Source organism: Sminthopsis crassicaudata, chromosome 1 (assembly GCF_048593235.1).
Source record: "Sminthopsis crassicaudata isolate SCR6 chromosome 1, ASM4859323v1, whole genome shotgun sequence".
Lineage (NCBI taxonomy): Eukaryota > Metazoa > Chordata > Mammalia > Dasyuromorphia > Dasyuridae > Sminthopsis > Sminthopsis crassicaudata.
This window is the reverse complement of record NC_133617.1, coordinates 724,696,584-724,712,660: the sequence shown is the minus strand read 5'-3', so window position 1 is coordinate 724,712,660 and position 16,077 is coordinate 724,696,584. Positions and strand designations below refer to the sequence as shown.

Below are 16,077 nucleotides of genomic sequence, written 5' to 3'. Positions count from 1 at the left end.
TGATTGAAATAATGCTCATCCTTTAATTACAAAATGTTACTTGAGATTTTGGAAGGAAATGAATGTCTTTCATAATATTAAAGTGATTATCAACCAAAAAAATCCCCATGAAAGAAGTTTGTTGTTCAGAAAAAATGAAAAACACACTTATCTTCCTCTTCTACCTTCAAACAATTCTTTGTTAGATCAACCTCCTTTCCTAGTTACTTTTTATTTGTAGTTTTTTGTGGGGTTGGAAGATTTATCTCCAAGTACCTAATTTAAAATGGTTTTTGCACAGCAATCTATTACCATTTCTGGGTAGTAAGCTACTTTGCCAAAAAGGTCAGAGATGGAGCTATTTTCCCATTTAAATCAATGATTTAAAACTATGATAATAATAAGAATGTGGGTTGATTTTAACCCTATATTTGTTATATAGCCTTAGATCATATCTTCCAATGATTACTCTTCCAATAACTTTATTTTTCCTTTAATAATGGAGAAAGTATTGTGGAGCAATGGGAAGGAGAACCCCAGAGCCTTAGATCTCGCCTCAGCTAAAAGGTGTTGAATTTGAGCACCTCTGAAATCCTCTGAAAGCAACTTAAATTTGTTTCCCTTTTTAAAAGGATACAGATAATTAGTAATTGTAGAAGACTTCCTTTAAATGAACCGAGGAAGACTATATTAAAACTTGCCTAAACCAATAAGAAGTCTGAAGTCTGAAATAGAATATTTAAGTCAATGTTGACAGAAAACAGTAAACTTGATCAGCTTAAAATCATGTATATCAGGCTCTCAGAATCTTGTCTCATAGTTAGAAATCAATATTAAGAAGTAAAAAATTTCAGAACTCTTTGAAGAGTGGTGAACTGAGAGTAAAACTTAAATTACTTGTGCAACTTATGAGAAATAATGAAACTAGAGGGAATATCAGAGACCATCTTATCTGGAAATTTGTTTTGTTAATCTATCTCTTATTTTAGGAAAAGGGGGACAGAGTACAGGGGTGGGGGAAAGCAGATCCAGAGAAAAGATTTAAAAAACTTACAGTCATAGTGTATTATATATTTTACAATTATTCTCCCAAACAGTGAAAATAGGTACTTTGAGAATGAAAACTCTGAAGTCCTCTAAGATCCTCAACCATTCAGGAAAGATTTAGTTCTGTTCAATAGCCATTATTTCCTAGAGCAGGAAAGTTGATTCATATAGTTTTGAAGTGTTTTCCCTTCAACAACTTTTAAACAAAGAAGGGTTTCTGAATAACTTTCAGGTTTTTTTTTTTTTTAATAGTTAATTAAAATATTCTATTCCTTCTACATTCTAGTTAACCCAAATATACATATACACACACACACACATTATATATACATACATATATATATATATATATATATATATATATATATATATATATATATGTATGTATATATAATGTGTGTGTGTGTGTGTGTGTAATTTTAAATTTCTGGAATAAAATAGGAATTTCCATAATACGGTATAATTAAAAAAATAATTTCACATAAAACTGCAAATCTGTTATGTACAACTTGGTACATAATACTTGGTACATATTTCAAATATATATTTTAAATATATAATAAAATTATCATACTTTTCCCCCTTGGCTAATCAAATTTTAAATGGTACAAAATAGATTATCCTTATAACTGTTTAAATAAAACGTTTCTGTTATTCTTGTGCCACTTTTGCAAATAAAACAGAAATTTTCTTTTCTTTGCTCTCTCTTGACATATATTGCAGCAGGGAACTCTCAGTGAGGAACTTCTTTTCATTATTGCAAAATGGCATCATTGTACCTCTCAGTTTGTAGAGAGTTGACTAGGAGTATTTGGAGGTGAAATTATTTGCTCAGGTCAAATAATAAATTGTCAGTAAATGTGAATAGTTCATTTTATATATAAACTATATGTATATAACTATATAAAGCATATGTACTATACACATAGGGTGTATATATATATGTTGAAAAAACTTCACTTACTTTTGAATATTACTACTTAAAGGGCCCTCAAATTTGTATACACATATTTTTTACTTGCCCCAAGGCATAAATGGATATGTGTATCTGTATATATTTATATGCCAATATGTAATATATGATAGATAGGGAAGAATATGGGAGTAGAGAGACTGAATACCACATATACTTAATACACAGAGGCACACGCAAATATATATATATATATATGTGTGTGTGTGTGTGTGTGTGTGTGTGTGTGTGTATTTGTATATTATATTTATTCGTGTGTGTGTTTTTATACATGTTTTATGTATGTGTGTGTGTGTGTATATATATGTATACTTACCTATACACACAAAATACTTATCATATACCTCCATATATATGCACGTATATACATCAGAGTGAAGGAGTATGGCACAGTAGATGGATTAAAGACTTCTTTTGATATATATAAATGTTTTTAGATTCCCATAGCTCAGTACAGATGAAAAAGCCTATATAGTTCATGAAGTCTCATCCCCTCATTTTTTGGATGTGGACACTGAGATTCAGACAAATGTTGCGATGTACTTGCCCAGGTTCACATAGAAGCCAGACCACATATCAATTCTTGGTCCTCTTGACTACTAGTCAGGCAGTCTTTCCACTGTAAAAAAGAATCTTAATGAGATATTCTAAGTGAGTATGTTATTTTATTCTAATAAATATTTCTCATGTATTTTTTTTTCCTTGAAGTTGAACGAAGGAGGAGGTTTAACATCAATGACCGCATTAAAGAGCTAGGAACTTTGATACCAAAGTCAAATGATCCGTGAGTACAGTTCCATGTTGTTATGTTCTTTTTATTTTCTTTTATTTTATTTCTTAATTCTGTGTATAAATACTTATGGGTACTTTTGAAATAGAGTTTGCCTCCTTAGCATTAAAAGGGCCTTCTATAATTTTAACTTATAGAATTTTATCATTGGGCAGGATACCAGTGGGACCATCAATTTTGATTGTTCCATTAATATTATCATGTTTTTACTTTTCTATGTAGCTGTAGTATGCTTTCTCTTTTAATATGTATTGATTGACCATGGAAGAAGGAAAGCCACCAGAAAGCTGAGAAGATCTAGTGTTCATGCTCAAAGATGCTCAGAGTTTTGTTTGCTTACACTCTTGTTTTTAAGAGTTCTTCAGGGACCACAGAGATTTTTAACCAGTACTTTGGCAAGATTTGGACCTCTATGCCCCTTAATGCCCCTTATTCACTAATGAGTCTGCATGTATGATTAGCATTCATCAGTAATGATTAGAGGGGGAAAAGGTCACTATACTACAGGATCATTCTAAGGAGATCTCAGAAGCATGAATAGAATTTATTTTATGAAAACCTATAACCACGTGCACCTTTCTGATACTGATAATTGCCAATGATACTTTTAGAAAATCATAGTTCTTGGTCTGCTGTTCAGGACAAGTTGGATAATTAGGTTCTTTAGCTTTTCTGTTCTCTCATTAATAAAATTCATGTATAGGATTCCCCTTCTTCCTGTGGTAGGAGTCTGCCAGAAGAGCACATTGAACAAGAAAAATCCTTGTTTAGTTTATTTGAAATTGGCACATTTGACATAAAGTGGCTTCAGGAAGTATATGTCTCAATAGAACCTATGTAATGCAGTGTAGAATTATTCTCTGAACATGGCCTTTTAAGTCCCACAAATAAGGGGGAAAATGAAATCAAGACATGTCTCTGCAAGGCTTATGAAATTTGATATATATGTGATTGACAGTGGGTTGTGACAAAAATAAAATAAAAAATAATTTCCTATTCATTGTAAAGTATATAATGAATGTCCAAGTGAATTTTACATTTTCAACAGTTTGCTTCCTGGTTTTCAAGTAAAGTCATTTTAAAACTTGAAACATCCAAATTCTTCATTCAGTAATATCATTTTATAATACTAAGGGGCTGTGACCTTCATTTGCTACAGTCAGCCTTGCATGAGAGTTGAAATTGAATTCCCATTTTCCTATTCTCTATCAGCGTTCACTTTTTTTAAAGCAGATTTTTATTTTAACTGTAGCCTGGGAACCTCTTTAGCCAAGTATTATTAAAAGATAGGTCTGTAGCAAAAGATAGTATTTGTATCTCCTCTTTTTCTTTCTTTGAAATGGAATGTTTATGTATTTCATTAGGTGAACCAACCACTGTCATTCTCTTTGTTCACCATGTTGAAATAAAATATATTGCGCTCTGTGGAAGGCCCGAGCACACATGCATGGATTGATTGAGTGTCATGCTAAAGCAAAGACTGTAAAGCGGGGTTGAAATAGTTCTGCCCAACCTTGAAATGCTACTTCTCTCTTCCTAGCCTGGACTTACTTAAGGCATGAGCTCGTATATTTATGTTTCTCTCCTGCTGTTAGGATTTTGCTCTTCAAAGAAGTTATTTCAGTCAATCAATAAGCATTTATTAAGGTCAGAAAAGGCTTAATGGATAAAGTGGCCCTTGAGAGAGGTTTTGAAGGAAACCTAGGATTCTAAAAATGTAGAAGTGAGGAAGGAAAGCATCCCTGGGTTGATTCAAAGATGAGAGATAGAGCATCTTGTGTGAGGAACAAGGGGGCTAGTATGGCTGATCTATAGAGTACCTGGAAAGACAAGAATGGGAAAGGATAGAAAAGGTTTTAATGTAAGACCCTCCTCCCCCCCCAAAATTATATTTGGTTCTAGAGGGAATACTAAGTCACTGGAATTTGTTCAATAGGACAGTGATGTGTGTATGCTTTAAGAAAATTACTTTTGCCACTGAATGAGGGATGGATCAGAGAGGATGCTGACCATAGTACCGGTGAGGGCTGATGGCAGCCTGAACCGGGGTAGAATCTGTATGAGTGCAGCAGACAAATTCGACAGGGGAGGGGGAGATAAAAATGACTTGGCTGATGGGGTGAGTGAGAGTAGAAAGTTGATACCTAGAGGCTGATGGGGTGAGTGAGAGTAGAAAGTTGATACCTAGAGGATGGTGATACCCTATATGGAAATAAGGAAATTTGGAAGAAGGAAGAATTTTGAGGAAAAGATAATGAGTTCTGTATTGCTGCTGTTGAATTTGAGATATCTTTCAGATATCCATTTGAAAATGGCCCTAGGCAATTAATGATGAAAGAGTAGAGCTTGAGACAGAAAAAACAGGGCTTGATATAGAGTCATCTATATAGAGCTGACCATGAAGCCTATGGAAGCTGTAGGGAGGGAGTATAGAACAAAAAGAGAAGCAATGGCCTACTTGGGGGTATTACCAGATTTAAGGGTCCTAACATTAGGATAATCTATCAAAGGGAAAAGAAAGTAATGATGAGAGAGAGAAAAAGAGAATCAAGACTGAGTAGTTCATTGAAAACCAAGAGAGGAGAGACAATGTAAAAGGCTGCAGAGATGTCAAGAAGAATGAAAGTTGAGTAAAGACCATTAATATCGCAATGAAGGGATCTTGGTAACTTTGGAGAGAGCAGTTTCACTTGAATAGGTGAGGGTGGAAGCCAGATTATATCGAGTTTAGAAACAAATGAGACAGGAAGCAATGAGGACATCAAGTATAAATGACCATTTTAAGAAATTTAGCCTCTTACCAAATCCTAGGAATTGCTACTGGACAAGGTTTGTTGAAAGCAAGAACTGGTTCTTTTCTTTTCGTTTCTTTCTTTTCTTTCTTTTTTTTTTTTTTTCCTATTTTTCTTTTCATTTATTTATTTACTTGCTGAGATAGTTGGAGTTGAGTGACTTGCCCGAGTCACATAACTAGGAAGTGTTAAGTGTCTGAGGTCAGATTTGAACTCGGGTCCTCCTGACTTCAGGGGTGGTGCTCTATCCACTGTGCCCCAGGAACTGGTTCTTTTTAACCATTTTATCTCCAGTTCCTAACATAGTGAACTTAAATGTTTATTGAATTGAAACTGTGGAAAAGATTTGGAGCAGACTCCAGATTTCTTGTACCAGTAATTCTAGATAAAGATATCAAGAAGAAGGTGAATTTGTCTTGGGTGGAACCACTCTGATCATCCAAGAATTTCCATTTTATTTTCCACTTAGACTCAATGAATGCCAGTCATTTATTGCCTTTTTAAAAAATGATACTCTGAGGAAGCATTGCTGTGTTTTACCCAACATTTCTGACGAAGTGGTTGATTGTGAATGAACCAATTAATATGAAATAATTATTAGTATTATTATTCATTGCAATTATGATGAACAAATAGTATGTTATGAGGAATAGAAAATTGGCTTCAAAACCGAGAAGACCTGGGTTCAAATTCTGTCCCTGCCACAAACTGGCTGTATGACTTTGAACAGCTTATTTATCCTATCAGTACTCTAGACTATTAGCATCAACCTAAAATAGAAATATAGCATGCTAATTTATATATATGGATACCTGCTTGTGGCATATTGATTTGCTCTTAATATGTCAGATTTTCTGTGGGGCTTATTGTATTTTTATTTATTTTATCAAATATTTCCCCATTACAGTTTAGTCTGATTTGGGCTTTTCTCCAGCTGCATCTTTGACATCTCTAAGACTCTTAAGTTAGTTGTTTTTGTTGTTCAGTCATTCTTTAGTTATGTCTGACTCTCTGTGACTCCTTTTAGGGTTTTGTTTTGTTTTGTGTTTTTTTGCAAAGATACTAGAGTGGATTGTCTTTTTCTTCTTCAGCTCATTTTACTGATGAGGAAACTGAGGCAAATAGGATTAAGTGACTTGCCCAGGGTCATATAGTTAATAGGAATCTGAGGCTTCTAGCTGCTCCTTTAAGTAATGAAGAAGATGTCAAATAGAGGGAATTTTCTCCTGAAACAATTTCCTACAATCTTGAACTCATAGGTCCAGTCTCTAATACTTCCATGATAGTTATCATTGAAAAGTGACTGTTAGAATAAATATCAGGATGATCATGGAAGCAAGAAGATCTGGATTCAAGTTGTGTCTGTGACTCATAGCTGTATAACCCATGAGCTCATTGCTAAACCCATGTCCCTTGCACACTATTCTCAAGTTGAATCTTCAGATGAGTTCTGGACCTGCCCTGGTAGACAGTTTCCATATTTGTAATTCTGCATATTGATGAAATCACAAGTCTGACATCTCCCACCCCTCCCTAAATTAAAATTACAGTACTTAGGTTGGTTTATTACTTCCTTCCTGAAACACTTTCAAAGACAGTATTTCATTTGGGCTTCATTGACAGTCCTACGAAAGAGATGAGGCTGGTGGGGCCCAAGTTAGCTCACCAAGGTCACATAGTCCCATAGTGACCCAGAGATACAGGCAGCATGCTAGGAGAGACGTCAGAAACACCTGCTTTCTGATCCTTCCCCTACACTTCTTAAACCTTTGATCTTAGCAAACTTAACCTTCATTAGTAAATTGGGACTAAAAATAGCAAAGTATTATTAAAAAAATTTTTTTTTTGGCTTTTAATTGTCTTGCTTTCCCCCAATACATATAAAGATAGCTTTCAACAATTATTTTTGTAAGATTTGGAGTTTTTTTTCTCCTCTAATTACTTTCTGCCTCCCCAAGCAATCTGATAGAGGATATACAAGTACAGTCATTGTAAACATATTTCCATATTTGTCATTTGTGCAAGAAAAATCAGAGCAAAAGGGGAAAAACAATATGAGAAAAAAAGCAAATTGAAAAAAGGGTGAAAATAATATGCTTTGCTCCACACTCAGTCTCCATAGCTCTTTCTCTGGATATGGATGGTCTTTTCCATCCCAAGTCTAACAGAATCGTTTTAAATCATTACATTACTGAAAAGAGCTAAGTCTTTCATAGTTGATTATCACCTAATCTTGTTGTTACTGTGTACAGTATTCTCCTGATTCTAGCACAGGATTATTGAGAGCATTGAATAAGATAATCAATATAATGTATATTGCAAATCTTAGGTACTATATAAATATCAGATTATAATAGCTATTTTTATATATGATATTTCATTAATTATTAATATTAATAATATTGCTAAATTCATACTACAACTAATCCAGACAGATTTAAGTTCAAGTTAATCAACAAGGATTTGTTAAGCACTGCTAGGGACCCTCTGTTCTAGGGCAAAAACAAAACAGCCCTGCCCTCAAAGCCTCTTATATTCTATAGGTAAGATATAAGGAAAAATTTCTTTACAATTAGAGGATTTCAAAAGGGCTGCCTCAAAGCAATCATGCTGAAAGAGATCTTCAAACAAAAAGAAGGGAACAAACTTTTATATAGCACCTATTGTGTGCTGGAATCTGTGCTGGTGCTTTATGTATGTCATGCCATTTGATGTTCTCAGAAAATTTGGGAGGTAGGGCCTAGTATTTTCTTAATTTTGCATTTAAGGAAACCAAGGCATATATTTTGATGTTAAGTGACTTGCCTAAGGTCACATAGCAAATAAGTTTCTAAGATCATGACACCACAAACCCAGAACTCTTTCTGCCCCTACCTCCTACTCCCACCTCTCAAACTGAATTCATGCCCTTTGATCCTAGTACCAAAGGGATTCTTGTTCAGTTATAAGTTGGATATCCTTTGAGATCTCTCTTATCCCTGAAAGTTCTTTTTTATTATTATTATACCACACTACTAATAACATCTCTCAATTTAAGAAAAAAAAATGAACACATTTGAGAGTAATATTCATTTGAAAACATGATCTCTTTATCAAATCACATTTTTTTGAGTGCTCAAGTTGATCAAGAAGAGTATGAATAGTTAATTTACAACAATAGATTAAACATGTGTCTTTTGAATTTTGATTTTTTCATGACCCCAAAATATCAAAGGTCCATTTTTCTCCATTGTCTGTTGCAGAGATATGCGCTGGAATAAGGGAACTATCTTGAAAGCATCTGTGGACTACATTCGAAAACTACAGCGAGAACAGCAGCGGGCAAAAGAACTCGAAAACAGACAGAAGAAACTGGAACACGCTAACAGGCACCTCCTGCTCAGAATCCAGGTAAGGGCACTCCTCTTAGGGAACAAAACCCTCCAGGAAAGCACTTCTTCCATAACAAGCATCGCCTCTGTTCCTTTCTTTGGTTGGTTGGCTTTTCACTTCCATAAATATGGTCTGTAGTTTCCTGCTCTTTATTGCTAAATTTCCTAGAGTCCCAGCCTTCTTAGGGCCCACATTGTGAGGCAGCCTATTTTTGTTCAGGTCACTAAACCTACTTAGATGGTGGACGACATGGCTTAGTGGTGGACACAATGCTGAACTTGAAGTCAGAAGAACTTAGATTATACATTAACCCTTACAAAGGAGTGACTGTGGACTCTGTTCTCTCCTCTTTAACATGGGGATAATAATCTTTCTATAGAATATCTCCCATCCAGGGTTGTAATGAGACTCAATGAATGTCTGCAAAACACTATTTCACTCTAGCTCTGATTGGTGGTTTTATATATAGTAATTTATATATGCTTATTGGCAACTTGAAGTCTTGGCAAGGTGCCAGGGATGCAGAGAAGTGAGTGACCTGCTTATAGTCAGGAGACAACACTGGATCCAGGTCTGGCTGACGCCATCAGTAGCTATGTCGGGCCAGTTTCCATGCTGTTTCCCTATGTTGCTAGAATCACAGGTCCAGATTCTTCCCTCCTTTTTATGTACAATAGTTAGCATTTGTATCATAATAATAATATTTTCCCCTTAATCCAGATTCTACAGCTGGAATAGCAAGGATTCTGTATAACTATAATCTTCATTTGTGGCTATTGATATTCTCTTACATAAGTATTCATTAAGCATTGGCCTGTATTTCTCTCCTCTCTTTTTCTTTCTCTCTCTCTCTCTCTCTCTCCCCCTCCCTCCCTCCCTTCCTCCCTCCCTCTTCCTCCATTTCTTTTTTTCTCCCTATCCATTTCTTTCCCTCTTTCTCTTCTGTCTCTCCCTCCCTTTTTTCTCCCTCCATTTCTCTACATTTCTCTATCTTCCTTTTTTCTTTCTTCTCCCCTTTCTCCATCTCTTTCTCTCCTTCCTTTTATTCTTCTATGTCTTCATCTTTCTCTCTCCATCATATTTCTCTCCTCCCTCTCCTCCTTCCCCCTCTCTCTGATTTCAAATCTCTTTCTCTCCCTCTCTCTCTTTCTCTTCCTTCTTTCTCTCTCTGCCTTCCTTTTCTCTCTGTTTTCCTTCTCTTTCTCTCTCTCTCATAAGTATGCAATGAGCATTAGCATGTAGGTGGAGATTTAAGTGAAAATTCATTTTCAAGTTGGGCTTTGGGGTTTCTTTTCATTTCTGCTTTAACTGAGCGAGGCATGTAGAATTTTTTACAGGAGAAAAAGCCTGTAACATCAGTGAAATGGCTATTTTCTTAAATGGCCTGGGACTGTAGAAATTACATCTGCAGAGACATGAATTTCTAGAGATTATATAAAGGAATAGACAGAACCATGGGTAACCACCTCATTTCATGCTCGCTATCTGATATGTGTATTCTAGTAAAAGAAATAGCCTGGAGAATCCAGGCTCACCTTTGCAATGTCAGGAGGAAGATAGGAAGGCTTGGTATTGAATTTCGGAGCGGATTTGGGCAAGAGATGCAAAAGATGGGAAGGTATGGATAGGGTATATTATGGGTTGCTGATAAGAACTTAAAAAGAAAAAATATATATTACAAATATAGTTCTCTATGGTGTAGACCAAAATCTGCTATAAACAGCATTAATCTCTAGCCAAGGTATTTCTGGAGCAGCAAGGTGGCACAGTGGAGAGAGTGCCAGGTATGGAGTCAGGAAGATTCATTTTTCTGTGTTGAAATCTGGCTTTAGATCCTTACTATGTGATCCTGCCTTGTTTGCCTTAGTTTCTTCATTTGTAAAATTAACTGGAAAGTGGCAAAACACTCCAGGGTGATTGCCAAAAAAAATCCCAAGTAGGATCATAGAGTCAAGTGAACATCCTGACTTGAATTACTCTGTTAAGTTTCTGGTTCTCACTCTTAATCCACTTGTGTAATGAAAGATCCTTTTTTTCCTGACCTGTCTTTCCACTCTAAGAATTTCCTAAGTTTTGAAAGGGTTTTTTTTTTTAAAGAAAATATTTTTAATATTTTTAGAGAAAGCAAAAAAGGAGATATTTAAATGTATGTAGGACATACATCTATGTAGAAAATGGCAGAGCTAGAATTCAAATTCAGGTCTCTTGACTTCACGTTCAGCATTCTTTCTCCGAGCTCTGCTTCTTCCCAGTAATAATAAATGCTTTTAAGATAGTGTTTTAAAGAGAATATAATATATTCATATACATTGTCACATTTGAGTTTCACAGCAATCCTGTGAATTCAGTTCTACAGACATCACTGTCCCACTTTTATAGATAAGAAAACTGAGGCAAGCAACTTTTTCAGAGGAGGCTAAAAAGAAATTGTTCAGGAACAGACATTTGTTAGGAAATCAGTGGTAGTATGAAAGGCTAGTCCCCTTTCTCCCCCACTTCTTTTGAAACACTTTTAGCCTTTTATATAGCCCCTTGAGTTGCATTCAATTGTTTTAGGGAATTCCTGGTGGGGGAATTCCCCATCCATTGGCACCTACTTGAAATTTATAGTCTTGGAGAGTGGTCCAGCACACTAGCCTAGGGTCATGCTACAAGTTTGTAAGCTGAACTCCATTCTTCCTAATCTAGGGCTAACTCATCCCCCTTTTCTATACTGTTTCTTCCACTTATTATTATAGTTCTCTATTTCCTTTGTATCAAGAAGTAGAGAAATCTTCATGCCCAGTAGACTATATTTTGGTACTCTGCATCTAAAAGAAAGAATACAGCTATGGAGAAATTGAGTATACTTTCTGTGGTCTAGCCTAGGCTTTGTCATCCATAGACTAGGAATTCTTTGGCCATGATAATCCACGTAAAACATTTATTTTTAAAACAAGTTTTATTTTTCTGATTGTCTAATTATAGGTCTTGTTACTATCATCATTATCATTTTTATTATTATTTTAGGAACTTGAGATGCAGGCTCGAGCACATGGACTTTCTCTCATTCCGTCTACGGGGCTTTGTTCCCCGGATCTGGTGAACCGTGTCATCAAACAAGAGCCAGTCCTTGAAAACTGCAGTCAGGATGTCCTTCAGCATCACCCAGATCTCACCTGCACAACCACTCTTGATCTTACAGATGGCACCATCACTTTCAGCAATAACTTGGGAAACGGGACTGAAACAACAACTGCCTACAGCGTCCCTACAAAAATGGGCTCCAAACTGGAAGACATCTTGATGGACGATACTCTCTCTCCCGTCGGGGTAACCGATCCACTCCTTTCGTCGGTATCTCCCGGAGCTTCCAAAACGAGTAGCCGGAGGAGCAGCATGAGTATGGAAGACACTGATCACGCCTGTTAGCAAATGGGTGATCGGCCTTCCCATAAACTGCTTCACTTCCTGATCAGTAGATTCAATGATTTTACCTTTTGGGGTTTTCTTGATAATTTTCCTTTAATATAAAAATTTTTCATGCTTCATCGATAGCCCAGTCTATATTTTATTTTTTAGAATTTTGTGAAAAAGACATATATTCTATTTTAAAATTACCAATGCCTCCAAAGTATTGTACAAGACACGTACAGTATCTGTGAACTGGATTCACCGTGAACTTTAGAATTCTGAGCAATAGAATTTTGAATCAAAATCATGGTACTTTTATTCAGGTGAAACTTGGTTTGAGACTTCATGCCAGCTCTTTACTTGGAAATGAAATGTATGCGTTTAATGGAAGAATGTAAAGCAACCAAAAAGCCCTTTGCCATTTTGTAAATGTATTGATTTATTAGTGCTGCCTTAAAAATACAATATCCTTCCAGCATTGTTTAGTCTTTATACCACAGACTATTTTAAGAGATACTTCTACACTCTTAGAGAATAACAATTTTTTTTTTTTTTTTTTTTTTTTTTTTTTTTTGCCAGTTGGTTAGGAAACATTACGGATGGCTATTTTCAGGGCACAAGAAGAAGGGAGAGATCAAGACTGCTAAAACAGAAAGCTTATTTTAATCTCACTCTCACTTTCTTGATGCTTTTATGATCTTGTCTTCTCAAATGAGTGTGGTTCAGCTTTTCATAAGAAAAAATATTTTATTGTGGAAAAAAAGAAATGTTGTACTTTCCAAGTCAGATATCAAGGAGCACTTGAAAGGTTTTTTCTTTTTTAAGAATTTTGATTTTTAGACATAAAAACTAAACTGGGCACATTTCTAATTGGCTTTAGGACTTTAATTTTTTTTTTTTTAAATGTGTTGTACTGTTAATTTGATTTGTATGGATTCTTTATTCTCATCATTCTTTTCAATACATTTGTATTCATTTATAAGGATATGCATCTAAAACGACAAGTTTTCAACATTTTTAAACTCACTGGTTTTCTGCATTCTTTATAAACACTTGAATGGAAGATTTTTTTGCAGGGTCCTGTGTTTAAAAGAGAGATTTGAGAATATTTTGTATATTATAGTCTCACTTGGAAATGTTTTTAAATGCATTTAAGATAGTATAAATAGACTAGGTAAACAAGGCTTTCTAGAGAAAATAAACTTACATATTTATTTTTAGTGATACGAAAAATAGAAATATTCTTGCAAACCAATAACCATAGAGTTGATATGTCCATTACGGTCATAGAAATGGGGGGTTTGTTTCAACAAACTCACTGGCATTTTTTTAAGAGAGAGAGATTACTATATCGGCAAATTACTGTTACTTGATCATGTTAAACTTTTAACATACAACAATGTTGTAAAGGTAGTTTCAGTGCATTATCTACTCAAGTGTAGTCCTATGCAATAACTGTAGCATTATCTGTACTATATCAAGCCTAGATGTTTGACAAAGATGATATAGGGTGTTACGAGCCAGGCTGACGAATGGAATTTCTCAATAGCGGCCTCCTATTTGATTGTAAGAGGCAGAAAAGCTTATCTCATTCAGAATGAAGTGCCTTAAATATAGGAGTAGTCTTCTTTGGACTAGCACTGACTGAAGTGTGACATAGGAGAAAGTTTTTGGGTGGTTTTTCTTTCAGATTTAAAAGGAGGAAGTAGCATGGTGCCTATGTAGACATTAAGAGCTTCCAATTTTCCTTCAGCCACTTAAAAATATGAAATATATATTTTAGAGACAGAGTGCCAACTTCTTTCATCAGGAAAATCTTTTTTTTTTTTTTTTTTCAGGATGGTCTTTTAAAAAAAAAGTATTTTAAAAAGTCAAATGTGAATTGATGATGAATGTGGATCGAGGATGTCAGTTACATGAGTGGACAGTTTGTGTGGAAAAAAATCAGTTGCACATTTCCCATGCACGTTGGGCTAGGAAAATCCTTGGAAACATTGATGATGCTATCAATTTTTATAGCTTTATTACTTGAGGGGGTAGGGAAAAACTTTCCCATTCTTTCAACCCCCCCATCATTGTACAGCTCTTTTACTTAGGTAGTTAATGCAATTGCCGACTTGTGCTTGAACTGCTAATTGTACCATAGGTATTCATTGATACAATCATAGCATTGTCCCTCTCCTTTTCCTGTTTCTATGGGGAGGGGGAAGGGGTTAGAAACTGGCAGGGATGAAGGTCAAAGTCTGCACGGTCATTCGGCCTCTTTTCCTTAGCCAGTTTGGAGAAATTCTAGCCAGCAATATGGCTTGGGGTAGGGGTGGGGGGAAGGGGACTGCATGGAGGACACTGGCCTTTGTAATCTGACCAGCACTAAACAACCTGCTTGAAAACGTTTATTTATAGACCGTATGGCATTCTGTACCACGACCCTGCCTCCCGCAGCCTCTGGGCAATCAGTCAGTCAAGAAACGTTTATTAAGCACCTACTGTGTGCCAGACATTTTGTTGAATGTTGGAACAGTCACTGGCTCCCGCTGGCCCTTGGATGCAACAGGGGTAAACCAGGTCCCAGAAGAGAAAGAGCGAGCCCAGGAGGATGCACCAGTAGTCTGGCCGTGGTTTTATTTATTTCTTTTTTGCCAAATGGAGAGCGGAGTCATTGCAGTGACCAGTGGGTCAGAGAATCAGGAGTTTGGGGGCGGTGTGTTGTATCCACAAGATAAAGATGCAGCCCCTGGGGACAGCCAGTTGTGGTCCTGGAGCCATGGCTCTGAAATGACCACAATCCCAGCCACCTCCTTTTGTTAGGGATGTGAAATACCCAGCATTCTAATGTTGCCAAAACCATGTATCCAACATGACAATGTATAGTAACAACGTAGTTCTTTCCGTTTCCTTTTTTTAGACAATAAAGCAATAAACTTTGCAACCGATACCAATTAAAAGAAAGCTGAAAGAGACACAGTCAGACTAAAAGGAATGCACTTATTCATGTTTTTGAAGAAAAATGCACTGGGGAGAAAGCTGATATCAATGATAGTATATTAAAAAAAGAGAGAGAGACACCTTTTTTTTTGAAAAGTGACAAATGACTGTCTCTTGCCGATGCTTGGTACTGTAATGTGGATATATTTACCTGCTGTTGACCACAGCAATGCTTTGTGTGTGGTCCATAGCACTGTCAACTATGGGTCAATATTAATGTATCCGATTGATCTGTTCTTGAGAGACTGATTAAAGCATTTGGTTTTTCACATACTTAGCAGTGGCCCATGGTGTTGAGTTAATGCCAGATTTCATTGTGTGTGTTTTAGTTTCTATTTTCAAGTATTACCTTGAGGGAGGGACCTCAGAGTCCCTCTGGTCTGACCTCCTTATATTACAGATGAGTAAACTGAGGCGCTCAGGAAGAGAACATGTCCAAGGTCACACAAATAGCAAGTAACCGGAATCGGAATTCCCTCCCAGATACACTGACTCCAACTCTGGTACATTTTAATCCAAAAAGCAATTCAGGTTAATTCAATGAGCATTTATTAAATGCCTTCTGCACACCGAGTATTGTGTCAGGTTTTGGGAAGACAAAGACCAAACTGAATGCACAGTTTTCAAGGACCTTACTTTCTACTGGAGGAAATTAAAAAAAAAAAAAAGTTATTATGAATAGAAGGCAGTAGCAAACAAGAAAGGTCAAGTAAAACCCCCTTCAAAGGTTTTAAATCTTTTTTTTT

At 35.9% G+C, this 16,077-nt stretch overlaps 1 protein-coding gene across 14 annotated transcripts in view; it reads left to right on the top strand.

Annotated features, from left to right (window-relative positions):
* The window catches only part of MITF (melanocyte inducing transcription factor), a 263,012-nt gene extending 247,408 nt beyond the window's left edge, over positions 1-15,604 (top strand). For all 14 annotated transcript variants that reach the window (XM_074284109.1, XM_074284119.1, XM_074284115.1 and 11 more), the window contains exons 8-10: positions 2,708-2,783; positions 8,824-8,971; positions 11,963-15,604. In XM_074284109.1, the coding sequence (XP_074140210.1) occupies positions 2,708-2,783; positions 8,824-8,971; positions 11,963-12,364 (626 nt within the window). In that variant the 3' untranslated portion in view covers positions 12,365-15,604. The remainder of the gene's footprint in view (positions 1-2,707; positions 2,784-8,823; positions 8,972-11,962) is intronic.
* The last annotated feature ends 473 nt before the right edge of the window (positions 15,605-16,077 follow it).